This window comes from Bombina bombina, chromosome 4 (assembly GCF_027579735.1).
Source record: "Bombina bombina isolate aBomBom1 chromosome 4, aBomBom1.pri, whole genome shotgun sequence".
NCBI lineage: Eukaryota > Metazoa > Chordata > Amphibia > Anura > Bombinatoridae > Bombina > Bombina bombina.
This window is the reverse complement of record NC_069502.1, coordinates 46,187,818-46,201,886: the sequence shown is the minus strand read 5'-3', so window position 1 is coordinate 46,201,886 and position 14,069 is coordinate 46,187,818. Positions and strand designations below refer to the sequence as shown.

At 38.3% G+C, this 14,069-nt stretch overlaps 1 protein-coding gene across 1 annotated transcript in view; it reads right to left on the bottom strand.

Moving 5' to 3' along the window:
* The window catches only part of ADGRF3 (adhesion G protein-coupled receptor F3), a 104,086-nt gene that overhangs the window by 42,252 nt on the left and 47,765 nt on the right, over positions 1-14,069 (bottom strand). Inside the window, exon 5 of the mRNA XM_053711001.1 lies at positions 9,027-9,194. Within this exon, the coding sequence (XP_053566976.1) occupies positions 9,027-9,194 (168 nt within the window). The remainder of the gene's footprint in view (positions 1-9,026; positions 9,195-14,069) is intronic.

The window sequence follows — 14,069 nt, the reverse complement described above, 5'->3', positions numbered from 1 at the left end:
TTGTAGCTATTTTAGGATTTATATTTATTTTACAGGCAACTTTGTATTTATTTTAACTAGGTACAATAGCTATTAAATAGTTATTTACTATTTAATAGCTACCTAGTTAAAATAATTACAAAATTACCTGTAAAATAAATCCTAACCTAAGTTACAATTAAACCCTACACTATCAATAAATTAATTAACTAAACTAACTACAATTACCTACAATTAAATCAACTAAACTAAATTACAAAAAAAACAAACACTAAATTACAAAAGATAAAAAAAAGATTACAAGAATTTTAAACTAATTACACCTACTCTAAGCCCCCTAAAACAATAACAAAGCCCCCCAAAATAAAAAAATGCCCTACCCTATTCTAAAATAAAAAGTTAACAGCTCTATTACCTTACCAGCCCTTAAAAGGGCTTTTTGCGGGGAATGCCCCAAATAAATCAGCTCTTTTGCCTGTGAAAAAAAACATACAATACCCCCCCAACATTACAACCCACCACCCACATACCCCTAATCTAACCCACCAAAACCCCCCTTAAAAAACCTAACACTAAGCCCCTGAAGATCTCCCTACATTGTATTCACCCAGCCGGGTATCACCGATCTGTCCAGAAGAGGGTCCGAAGTCTTCATCCTATCCGGCAAGAAGATGTCCTCCAGAGGGTCCGAAGTCTTCATCCTATCCGACAAAAAGAGGTCCTCCAGAGGGTCCAAAGTCTTCATCCAGGCGGCATCTTCTATCTTCTTCCATCCGGAGCAGAGCGCGTCCATCTTGAAGCAGCCGGCGCGGATCCATCCTCTTCTAACAACGTCCTAAGTCCAAATGAAAGTTCCTTTAAATGACGTCATCCAAGATGGCGTCCCTCGAATTCCGATTGGCTGATAGGATTCTTTCAGCCAATCGGAATTAAGGTAGGAAAAATCTGATTGGCTGATTGAATCAGCCAATCAGATTCAAGGTCAATTGGATTGGCTGATCCAATCAGCCAATCAGATTGAGCTCGCATTCTATTGGCTGTTCCGATTTCTATTGGCTGGTTCTTATTTCTCAACTGTCGTCTGACCTCATTGATGTAGTTGACTTCATCCATAATTACCAAATTACTCCCCTTGTCCGCCTGCTTAATGATGTTGGACGGTAAATGTCCAATTGGTAATATTATCTTTGGAAAACTTACAGTGTTCACACTTCAATTGCTCCATAACAGACATTGTTGTTACATCTGATTTCCTTATATATACAGGACTTTTTTACAACTCCAGCAATAGCGAATATTCTGTATATGCCATGAGATACTTTTGTTGTTTGCACTATCTGTTTTTATTGCCACACTGTGTATGATTTGGTAATATTGGGACTCGCTATTGGGATTTGCACATAGATCCTACTACATATTTATAATTTCATGGCACTTATTACAATACAATTTCTTTCTTTAAACTAAGTTTAAAAAAATATATATATATATATACAGGTAATAGAAGACAGCACTCACTGGGCTGGGATTAGCAATATAAGCTTTTATTTATGTATTCTATTGCTAATCCTTAAACCCAGTGAGTGCTGTCTTCTATTACCTGTATCTCTACCTGCATTCAGCACCCTGGCAACTGGACACCTGTTTGTGCGAGTGCACCAGCCTCTGTGAATATATATATATATATAGATAGATAGATATATAATATATATATAGATATATAATATATGTAGATATATAATATATATATATATATATATATATATAGATATATAATATATAATATATATATATTATATTTACACATAATTAAGCCCCCACAAAAAAAAAATGACCATACCAATTTGAAAAAACAGCAGACACAGTCAAGTATTACTCACAGTTTCTCTGTGGCTGCACTGCTCTGCAAGGGCTCCAGGAAGGCTGCTGCAGAGGACCTACAGTCGACGGAGGTGGTGGAACCAAGAAGGTAACTGACCATGTTTTGGCAGGCAGGCAGCCCGCATGCCGGTCACCGCACCAACACCTTCCTCTCTCTGCCTGTCTCTGCTGCAGCCGGATGTGACGACTCCCTCTCGACCCTCTTCCCCCCGCCCACTGTCCCACACCAATCTCCGTCTTTCCTGCAGACTCCACCTATCCGTTTTGGGGTTTTTTAACCCCCGGGCTAAGCGCTCCTCTGGCCAGCTAATGTTTTGTAAAGTCTGCTCACTGCTTCCTGCGCCAGGAGAGCGCTTAGCCCGGGGCATTTGAGGGTAGTTCCGGGACATGGGACACCGAGCCTCAGACCGGGACTGTCCCAGTGAAACCAGGGCGGGTGGCAACCCTAATCCCAGAATGGACTTATACCCGCGTATTGAAGCAGGTTGTCCTCAAGTCAATGATACAGTCAATAACATTGCCCAGACCTTCTCTGTTAATCAGGATAACATAAAATTTGCACAGGCTTCGCATAAATGGTTCTATGATCTTAGACATAGACCTCAACCCTCGTACCAAATTGGGCAGTTGGTCTGGTTATCAACAAAAAAAATGAGATTACAAACCCCATTAAGGAAACTTAGCAAGTTATTCATAGGACCTTTTCCTATTGTTGCTATTTCTAACCCTGTGACTGTAACCTTACAATTACCTGATACCTATAAGTTACATCCTACTTTTCATGTTTCTTTGGTGAAACCTTGTCTTTCTACTACCGCCAGCCCGACTACCGCCAGCCCGACTACTTTATCGCAACCTCTACCCCAGTCACCTGAAACGAAATATGAGGTTCATAGTGTCTTGGATTCTAGACAGCAGAACGGTCTCCTTGAATATCTGGTTCATTGGACTGGCTATGACCACTCTGAAGATTCCTGGGAACCGTCTGCCAATCTCAAAGTCCCCTGTTTTATCTCCATTTTCCACAGGCGGAACCTGGACAGACCTCTTCCTTAGAACCTCGCTGTGGTTCCTTTCTGAGGGGACTATGTCAGGAGTCTCCTGTTCTGCTCTCTTGTAGTTCCCTCTGCCTGTACCTTTAAGCCTTTACCACTCATATCACTATATAAGGCTCCTCCCTCCAGCACTCATTGCTGGATTATTAAAGAATACTTGTTCCGTTTGGTTCTTTCTTGTGTTCTCTCAGCCTTGGAAGAAATTCCTTTCCTAGACCTAAATCTCACTTGCCTCCTTACCCGCACTCCTATACTGGATTATTTGCCACTGGATGGACTTGCCACCTCCACAGCGTTCCTGACGTCATTAGCTACTGCCCGTAGCAATTCCTGCCTGTGTGACTCTCTCCTTGCTAGTGTCAAGCTATGCAAGTACCTGTCTCCGTTTGCAGCTCGTCCTCCGTATCACTGAGCTTTCCAGGACTATCCAGAGTCAGGTCGTATAACTCTCACTTGTTGTGGATGTTTGAATATAATATCTGTGTGCATAATTCTATGCTTACTACGATACACACAAGTGCCTCGAGGTTACCTTTGTGATTGAATTTGATATGATATACACACTTCCGGTAACTAAACCAAATATACTGTGAGATTGATGGCTCTGAACCACCTGCAGATACATTAAGGATCAGTACAATTAACTCAGCGTACCTTTTAGTATTGATACTATACGTTCCACTTACTCTCTGTATTGTAACTCTCACTTATTTTGCCAAACACTTACATTAACTCAGTTACACCGGTGTATACACTGAATAAGTATTTGGCTATAAAAAGACAAAGGGGTTAACTTTGACTATATTCTATAGTTGTTAACCCTACTGTCACAAAACATTATAATCAACTACGTTTACCATATCAGCCTCTGGACCTATACCTTGAAGATCACTAAGTTTTGTAGTGGTTGTAACAGTACCATAGGGGGCGCTCTGTATTTACAAATCCTAGTATAGAAAGAGAGATACAATACAATGGAGATTAGGCAGTCCTTCAAAATAATAATATTGATGAATAATCTTTGATAGAACTCCTGTATGCATTCGCACTGGCAGCTCTTCTGATCACACAGACCTCCACTCTGTAACACAAGCGAAAACAGAAGTACAACACAGTTTTGTTCAACCATTAAATAATGAGCAAGGTGAGGCTGTAGTACCCACAAGTGTAGCAGCACCCAAATGTGGCTGGGGATTCTCAGTGTCCCAGTTCACTGACCTCCGATTAGGGTAAGCTGCCCCTTCCCCTCCAAACCAAGCAAAGAAGGGTCTCAATCATGCATATGATATAAGATTAAAAACATTTAATGTAAAAACATAATGTACAACATAAAAAAAAGTTGAGGGAATGTAATGGAACACGTTTCTCAGCTGCATGAGCTGTTTCCTCAGACTCTTTAGGGGCTTTTTTTAAAGGGGATTTTAGTTTTAGGATAGGGCTTGTACTGGTTGGGTTTTTTATTTTTGGTAATGTATTTTTTTTCTTGGCAATGCTAGTGTGTTTTGGCAGTTAGGGGTTTAAAAGGTTAAAGTTATTTTGCAATGGTAGTTGTGGTGGCTAGGGGGTTAATAGGTCAGGAGGTAGTTTGCAATGGGGGGTGGTGGTTAGGGGGTTAATTGGTTAGGGGGTAGTTTGTGATGGGGTCTGTGGGGATTAGGAGGTTAATAGGTAGCTTGGGATGGGGTAATGGCAGTTTAGGGGTTAATATAGTAGGGGTTATTGCGGTGGGGATGTGGTGGTTTAGGGATTAATAGTGTAGAGAGTTTACAGCGGTGGGGTGTGTTGCGATTTAGGAGGTTAATAGTGTAGTGGGGTAATTTTCAATGGAGGTGTGGTGGTTAATAGTGTAGTGGGGTAATTTTCGATGGAGGTGTGGTGGTTAATAGTGTAGGTGAAAAAATGTTATTTTTCTTAGCGTGTTTAAAGTTTGAGTGTAAAATGTGAATGTGTTTGAGCAATTGCATTTACTTTAAACACTTTTACACTTTTTTACTTTTGCACTCAACAAGGCCTATTGAAAGCATAGGAAGCGCAAATTATTGCGAACTCATGCAAACAAACTCATGGTTGGTAATTTAAACACCACTCCACTTGTAATATGGAATTGAGCACAACAAATACCACAATCTTATGAATTGATTGTACTCCATACATAATCTAGGCAGGTGAAACTTGAGCCAGACATGACCCTGATGCATCCTTTTTTATAAATTATTGTGGCCAACTAGGGAGAAATGTCTTAAATATTAAAGGGACTGTCTAGTCAAAATTAAACTTTTTTGATTCAGCTAGGGCATGGAATTTTAAACAACTTTTCAAATTACTTTTATCATCAAATTTGCTTTGTTCTATTGGTATTCTTTGTTGAAAGCTAAACCTAGGTAGGCTTATATGCTAATTTCTAAAGCCTTGAAGGCCGTATTTTATCTTCTTTTGACAGTTTTCACAACTAGACAGCGCTAGTTCATGTGTGCCATATATATATCATTGTGTTCGCTTCCCTAGAGTTATTCATGAGTCAGCATTGATTGGCTAAAATGCAAGTCTGTCAAAGAACTGAAATAAGGGGGCAGTGTGCAGAGGCTTAGATACAAGGTAATCACAGAGGTAAAAAGTATATTAATATAACAGTGTTGGTTATGCAAAACTAGGGAATGGGAAGTAAAGGGATTATCTTTTTGAAAATGTTGGTGTTGACGGTCCCTTTAAGACTTTATTTTGAGCAGAGAGATACATCTAATTCCTTGAAAAGCATACCAACAAATGTAAAGCTATGATATGCTTGACTGTAACAATGTACATTTCAAAATTTTTGGAAGTCCTCTGTCCCCAATTACACTGTTATTGAGAAATAGATCAAATATCATTATTAGATGTCCAGCGGCAGCCAGCATTTAATATAAAAAGAAACCATTCTTTATGTGGGAACCATCAAATTCTATAAAATCACAGAAGTATCTATTGCTAACATTTTTTTCCCCACCACTCTAAATTGCGATAAAGATAGATGTAGGCCAATGGGTCATCAGATGCCAAATACCTAGACTGGGAACTCAAACTCTGATAAAGAAGACTAGACCTCACCCAAAGGGAAAGATGGAACTGAAGGTATACTTAGTTATTTTACAAAAACAATACACATATACATTATGACTTTTTTTTCTCAATAAGGGAATCATTTCTGCCAATAAGTCATGTGTGATTAATGCACTTATCAAATATCTGTACATATTATTGAGCAACCCTTTCTAACCTCAAAAAAAGCATTTATGATAATGTTAATACCATAAACTTGACTTGTATTTGGTTCATCAGATGTAGGTATAACTTTTTACATAGGGTGCTGATCTGTGTTAAGAGTTTTAAATAGCAAACATGGAAATACAGGACTCACAGAAGAAAAAAGGAAAAATAAAAAATTAACCCCTGGAGTCCTCAAATCATTAGGGTTTCATGACTTGAGGATTTAGAGTAAGGGTGTTTTTGCCTCCTCCTAGTGAATTGGAGGGTAATTCCCACATGTCTTATGGACTCTTACTATCTGATGAAATAAAAGGGATTTTCTAATGACAGATGATTTACAGTCCACTGAAATAATGTAATGTAGCAGAATATATATCTATATATATATATATATATATATATATATATATATATATATATATATATATATATATATAGGATTAAGTAGAATGTTACCGCTCAGTGTCAGTGAGTAGAAACAAGCGTTACTCAGATAAATGCGCTAGTCAGAAGTCTGAAAATCTAATAGAGCAGCTATTAAGTTACAAATATTGTGTAATAGACTAGGTCTATACAATATAGGAGAATATGGAGAAACAGCGCTTATAGATATTCTTGAAAACTGTATATATTGAAGTCTCTGTAGTATTAGTAGGCCAAATATAAAACAAATGTATATGAATGTCTTTGATTGGAGATCCTAGTGTAGTGTAGGAGTATAAGATACCCTTACCAAAAGTTACCTCAATCCTATGAGGTAAGTTTGCCGCATTGGAGGATGTATCTGGTGGTTAATGAATCCTGGATAGTATGATCTGTTAGTCTTCAGCTGCCTCTTGGAATAAGATGGGATGTAGATCCCCTTTGTGCTCTTTAGGAAACTTCCTGTGCTTGTTGCCTCTTGGAGCCTGGTTTTCTTGTCTTGGTATGAACTTTCTTGTCCAGATGTATACCCAAAAAGACAGAAAACAGCAAAGATAGTGTAATACCGTTTTATTCAATAAAAGTATAAAAAAATGACATATATCACACTCACATTTTATGTCCTCACTGATATGAGGTATAATGACAGCACATAGGTTTAGAGGTGAATTCACAGGTAGTTGTGTCCAAAGCCAGTCAGAGAATAAAGTCAGTATTCCTTAGATGTCACAAGCAATAATTTCAGCCAAGTGAATATGTAGCAAATGATTAATCCGGTTAGTATCGCTTGTTTGGTCAGTGACTATAGTGGGCTGGTCTGTTCATATATTCAGATATATCCAGTATATTTATGTTAGTCACACCGTTAGCAGATAGCCAGATAAAAGCTGTTAGAGCAGTTGGTAATAATGCTAAATATGCAAATAGGTTAGTGTAGCAGCAGACTGGCAGGTCAGGCAGTGGATATAATCAATAACAAATCATAAGCTCAGTTCATGCATAAAAAGCAAATATGAAAAGCCAAACAGTTTAAAAATAGTTAAAAGATAGTAAAAAGGTAAATTGTGATACCCTGACGCGTTTCAAAGGTTTATATATCCTTCTTCCTCAGAGGGGTTTGTTGTGACTGTGGCGTGTGTTTGACCCTATTCATACCCACGGGGCGGCGGCACGCCCTGATGTAGGTTGAATCCTATTGGTTCACGTGACCTAATGTCACGTAAGTGTGTTCGTTGTATATTTTAAACGTAAAAATAATGTAATGTGTGCCTTAGGTTTATAAATATATACATAAGTAGTTTCCATTTATAACTTATCTGTATATCACGGATAGCCCGCTATTTAGGTATGCGGTTCTATTTTCGATGCGGATGACGTCATACGTAGACGTCTTAGCTTCTAAGCTTTTCTCTATGCCTTCTGGGAGATGTAGTAAATTTTATGTCCCGCAGAGCTGCATAGTAATCTGAGTCTTGATGTCTCTGCTTCTAAATGTTTCTCTAAGCCTACTGGGAAATGTATGTATTTGCTTTTTATGCATGAACTGAGCTTATGATTTGTTATTGATTATATCCACTGCCTGACCTGCCAGTCTGCTGCTACACTAACCTATTTGCATATTTAGCATTATTACCAACTGCTCTAACAGCTTTTATCTGGCTATCTGCTAATGGTGTGACTAACATAAATATACTGGATATATCTGAATATATGAACAGACCAGCCCACTATAGTCACTGACCAAACAAGCGATACTAACCGGATTAATCATTTGCTACATATTCACTTGGCTGAAATTATTGCTTGTGACATCTAAGGAATACTGACTTTATTCTCTGACTGGCTTTGGACACAACTACCTGTGAATTCACCTCTAAACCTATGTGCTGTCATTATACCTCATATCAGTGAGGACATAAAATGTGAGTGTGATATATGTCATTTTTTTATACTTTTATTGAATAAAACGGTATTACACTATCTTTGCTGTTTTCTGTCTTTTTGGGTATACATCTGGACAAGAAAGTTCATACCAAGACAAGAAAACCAAGCTCCAAGAGGCAACAAGCACAGGAAGTTTCCTAAAGAGCACAAAGGGGATCTACATCCCATACTATTCCAAGAGGCAGCTGAAGACTAACAGATCATACTATTCAGGATTCATTAACCACCAGATACATCCTCCAATGCGGCAAACTTACCTCATAGGATTGAGGTAACTTTTGGTAAGGGTATCTTATACTCCTACACTACACTAGGATCTCCAATCAAAGACATTTATATACATTTGTGTTTTTATATTCAGCCTGCTAATATTCCTGAGACTTCAATATATACAGTTTTAAAGAATATCTATAAGCGCTGTTTACCCTTTGATACATATATATATATATATATATATATATATATATAAAATTATGTTTCTTAAATTCATTGTGCACTCACCTTTACGTTGTCCTCAGTAAACTTAATATTTGCCAGCATGAAATTAACCGTTATGTTTCCTAAAATATATAAGCCTAGGACCACTTCTTCATCCTGTTGAAACTTGCTGGATGCACTATATTGCCACAGAGACTCCAGGAGATCACGTCCTTCAGCTTCTGAAAAATTCTATAGAGAAGAAAAATAAGTTAACAGAAAATGCAGATGGAAACACCCATCGACTGATCATTATCATTTGATGTGCTAACATAGGCCAACTATATGCCCCATTAGACCAGACCAAATGTAGGTTGATCACCTGCAAATTAGTGGATCATGCAGCCCACCATTCACAAGAGAAACTCCACCCTTGATATCAGAGACCTCATTCACAGATACTATACTTTGTGTGGTGGGAGGTTACTGTTTATTAGTTTAATTAGCTACATGCTAGGTTGACAAAGGAGCTTGTCCTCAAAGTCAAATGCAGACAGTGGCCCCCTCACCCTTCAAAGCATTCAGCAATATATGGGCCTGGTTATCTAATGCTCTCTCTGCTCAGGGGAGATGATCTAAGAGGTCTCATCAGTACGGCAACGTCCCTAAAAACATTTTAGAAACTTAGATTTCACCCTGAAAGATGTTTATTTTTACTAAGCAGAGTTCTGTATGTGATGGAAAGACTCCTACATTGCAATATGATCTAAAAAAATCCCAAAGACTTTGTGTGATTTCTCTCCTAGCCGGCGAGTTTTTGCTCATTAGATCCTATGACTCTCAAGGTGATATGGTAAGGTACAAAGATTACCCATGTATCCCTCTAGCAATCCAGGTATAACTGCATTCAGCAATAAAACCAACTTCACGCTATGGACTCCATTTATCAAGCATTTTAAGGGTAGTTAGGTATTTTTTTTGTAAAGGTAGATTTAGTCTATTTTGGGCTAACTTGGGGGGTGTTAGGTTAGGGAGTTTAGATGTTAGTGGGTTATTTTGCGGTGGGGGCGGGCTGGTGGTTTAGGGGTTAATAGTGTAGTGCTTTACTTTGCAATGGGGGCTGGCAGTTTAGGGGTTAAATGAGTAGGGCTTTACTTTGTGGTGGGGGGCTGGTGGTTTAGGGGTTAATAGTGTAGTGCTTTACTTTGTAGTGAGGGGGCTGGCAGTTTAGGGGTTAATAGTGTAGTGCTTTACTTTGCAGTGGGGGTCTGACGGTTTAGGGGTTAATAGTGTAGTGCTTTACTTTGCAGTTGGCTATGTGGTAGTTTAGGGGTTAATAGGATAGTATGGACTTTGCGGTTGGTAATGTTACAGTACGGGTTTATGGCGATCAGGTTTGCGTGTGAGTAGAGTGTTTTTTCCCCCCACTTTTTTTTGCTCCATTGATTTTGTCTTTTTGCGGTTTACTTTGGAGCGATAACTTTTTACTTTCCACTCGTAATACCAGCGCAACCCAACGAGCACAAAAAGCTTACTACTAGCGCAGTTAGCGATCTAGCAAAATCAAAAGTGATCCACTTGTAATCTAGCCCTAAATCTCTGCCTGTTTCTAATCCACTACAGGCCGCTTCTTCTATCAGTGCTTTTATTAGCTTTTTACAACCAGGCAGTGCTAGCTCATGTGTGCCATATAGATAGCATTGTGCTCACTCCCGTGGAGTTATGCAGGAACTAGCACTAATTGGCTAAAATGCAAGTTTCTAAAAAGCACTTATCTCAGTTCTTTTTACAAACTTGCATTTTAGCCATTAAGTGGGCGGCATGGCCATTCTTTTGGTGCCTTGATTATATTCACCTGCTTTTCTTCTTTTGGTTTGATGTAATTATATTGTGGGTGCCAGCACCTTGATATATATGTGATATTTAGGTATTGGATCAGGGCCATCAACATAGATTTGATATATTTGGTTGAGATTTTAGTAAATAAATCAGAAAATGACCAGCTGACTACTGTTGTTACTATGACGACCTTACTAAATTGTCGTCAAGGGTGGCTAAATGCTAAATAGGCCCATACATTCTGGGGGTTATAATATTAACTAGAAGGGCCACTTTGTGCACTACAGAAATAAAAGCATTTTTTCTTGCAAGGTGATAACTGTTACCACAGTGATCACCTGACTATACAGACACAATTCATATTTATTTTTATTAAGTAAGGATCTGTTTACTATAAATAAGCTATATTATGTGTCTCTAGAAATCTCTTTATTTAACCTATAAAGTTTCATTCCTCAGCAAAACTCCATGTGTTGTGGGGTTTTTTTTTTTAAATAATTGGGGGAGGCACTTCCCGGTGGCGGCCAAGATCGGACGCTGACATCTGTAGTTTCAATGCAATATGCTGTAATCCACGTAATATCTCTAACCTACTTTGGCATCGAGACCCTGCAGTCATATCTTTTTGGAGGCATGAGAAGATAAGGTTGCCTTGTGTGTTTGCTAGCCCAATGTTCAGGAATACAGGAGACCTCTGTTGGATCACCACAGCCTTCTTAATCCACCCACCCCCGCCGCTAAAAGTTACGTGCGAGCAATATCGGGGTTATCGCGGTTGTTTGCACGTGTTGAAAGGAGCGCTCATATTACAAGTTGAAAGTAACTGCGAACATGTGTGAAAACTGTTAATACAGTCATAATATTTGAAGTTGTTTGGTTTTTGCACGTGTGAAAACAATTAACTTTTTTGCATTTTCATCATTTTTTTATTTTTTATTTTTTCAATACATCCTTTATATTTTTGATATTTTATTTTAACTATTTTTTCACACTTCCATTTATTATCACATTTTTTGTTTTGTCCACCATCATGGATACCTAACACATGGACACTCATCTGGTTAAATATTGTAAAACCATTGCACCTTTTTTTCCTCTCTTTTTGTCTCCCATTTTTTCAACTTTTTTATGTGATCACATTTATTACAATCATTTTTTAATTTTTACATTTGATACAATTGGCCAATTACTATTCCACTCGGCCACCTGATAATTGACATTGTTTTTTGGATTTACCTTTTACACCCAGCACTTCTTCACGACATCATTGGAGGATTCATCACAATTTGACTTTGTATCAGAAACTCTTGAATGTACCACATTTTTCATTTTATATTCATTTTTTGCACTATCCTTTTTGATCACGTTCTTTTTACCACATCACAGGTTTTATCTTTGTTGTAAATATTGCTGTGAACATTTTTAGATTTTTATTGTGATTCTACTGGATTTTATCCATCATTCGCATTTATCCCCATTATCAACCACAAGTTGGTTTAACGTCTGGTTAACTTTTAGAACACAGCATTACTTTATACATTTCTATATATCTATATAATGTTTGTATGTTTTTAAGCTACAGTCATGGATCCATGCACATAATCTTTTTTGCATTGTTGCAGTATTGTTATATAAATTATATGTATTAAACATTTTAAAAATAATTTTATAGTATTTAGCAATCATCCAGTCCTGTGCCTTTTAAGCTTTTAGCGCTTACTCTCTCATTTCATTGTATTCCATTCTCTGTTAGCCTGCTAGGAGACTAAACTGTGAGTAAGCTTAAGGCCAAATATCTATTAGCGCTTAGTCCACTCCTACTTACACTGAAAACAATTAACTTTCAACTTGTAATATGAGCAATACGTGGCGCACATAAAAAGCTTACTTGTAGTGGAGTTAGCGTGCAAGAGCGGGATCGCAAAATACAGTTCCACTCTATCCCCCAGTGTTCTGGGTAAGCAGTTCACAAAGGCTGCCAGAATTTACCTCATGTATGTGTCAGAATATGGATGTGGACATGGAAGAGAAAGCAAAACTATTTTTGCTCGAACTAGTCTCCCTGCTAGATGGCTTTCAGCAAGAATTTCTATGAGAATTGAAGAGTGCAATTGCTCCTTTTACCAAGACCTATCCCAAGTGAACAGATGAAGAAAATGCCATGATGAATGAGCTGCACTGTGCTACGTGCCAAGATAAGAGATGCACTTTGTGGCAAGAGACCTGCTTGGACAGCTTGGGTCAGGAGCTGATCCAGATGGGAGTTGGGACATAACCTTAATGTGGACCTTCAACATCTGTCGGAGCTACAGAATTCAGCATCCGCGGAAGCTGGCAGAATCAGAGGTGGGAGAGGAGCTATACGCAGATATTATGTGACTATTCTTAGTTATTATGATGTCTTTAAGGTATGGCCAACCTAATGTTCTAGATATATTGAATTATATAGACACATAGGAACACTATACCATTTTGATTCAATACCTCTTTGTATATTTTTTTAAAACAAGATTTACTTAATTTCCATTCTACACTGTTTTAAGACATATTTAGGACCTATTGATTATATCATATGTTCTTGGTAACTCTCTAGTCAAAAACTATTTGCCTAAGTATTATGTGCTTTACTAAGGTATTGACTAACCTGTTATGATTCTTTTTGTCCATGGAAATGGTGTAATATTGCTTTATTTTATTGTACTTTGTTTGGAAACCTCAATAAAAATAATTAAAAAACCTATTTGGAAGATTGTGAATTTCCATAAGAGCAGGTGGTTCTCTTTCAAATGAAGGGGTCTTGGAGGTCTGTGGCTAGTAAGGGAGCTTAGATTGAGGGGTTTGACAACCTCCCCCCTTCATCCAGCTCCCTTTAATGTCTGTTACGTCCTGGCCCCACCCCCTCTGTTATGTCACCATGCAGGTGTGTGGTGACATCACCGGCATTCCCATGTAGCTCGCCCGCTATACCACCAACAGTTGGAGCCTGCAGTGATTGGATCGATAGCAACAGCATCAGATCGGCTATCCCTCTGCATGACAAGAATGTGTCCTTATGTGCTCACAGGCAGAGACTTGTATGATGACCCTTTCTCATCACGCCCAAGGGTAGAGTTCACACGTTGCGCATGATGAGAATTTACCTTGTGAACACTTTTGCTCGAACCATAACACTGCCAGAAGTAAAGATTTGCAGATTAGCGCATGCATTACAAGTTGAAAGTAAAACTTTTGCGTGCACTAATTTCAGGATTTCAGACGCTGCGACCGCTTATGTGTACAAAACACGAC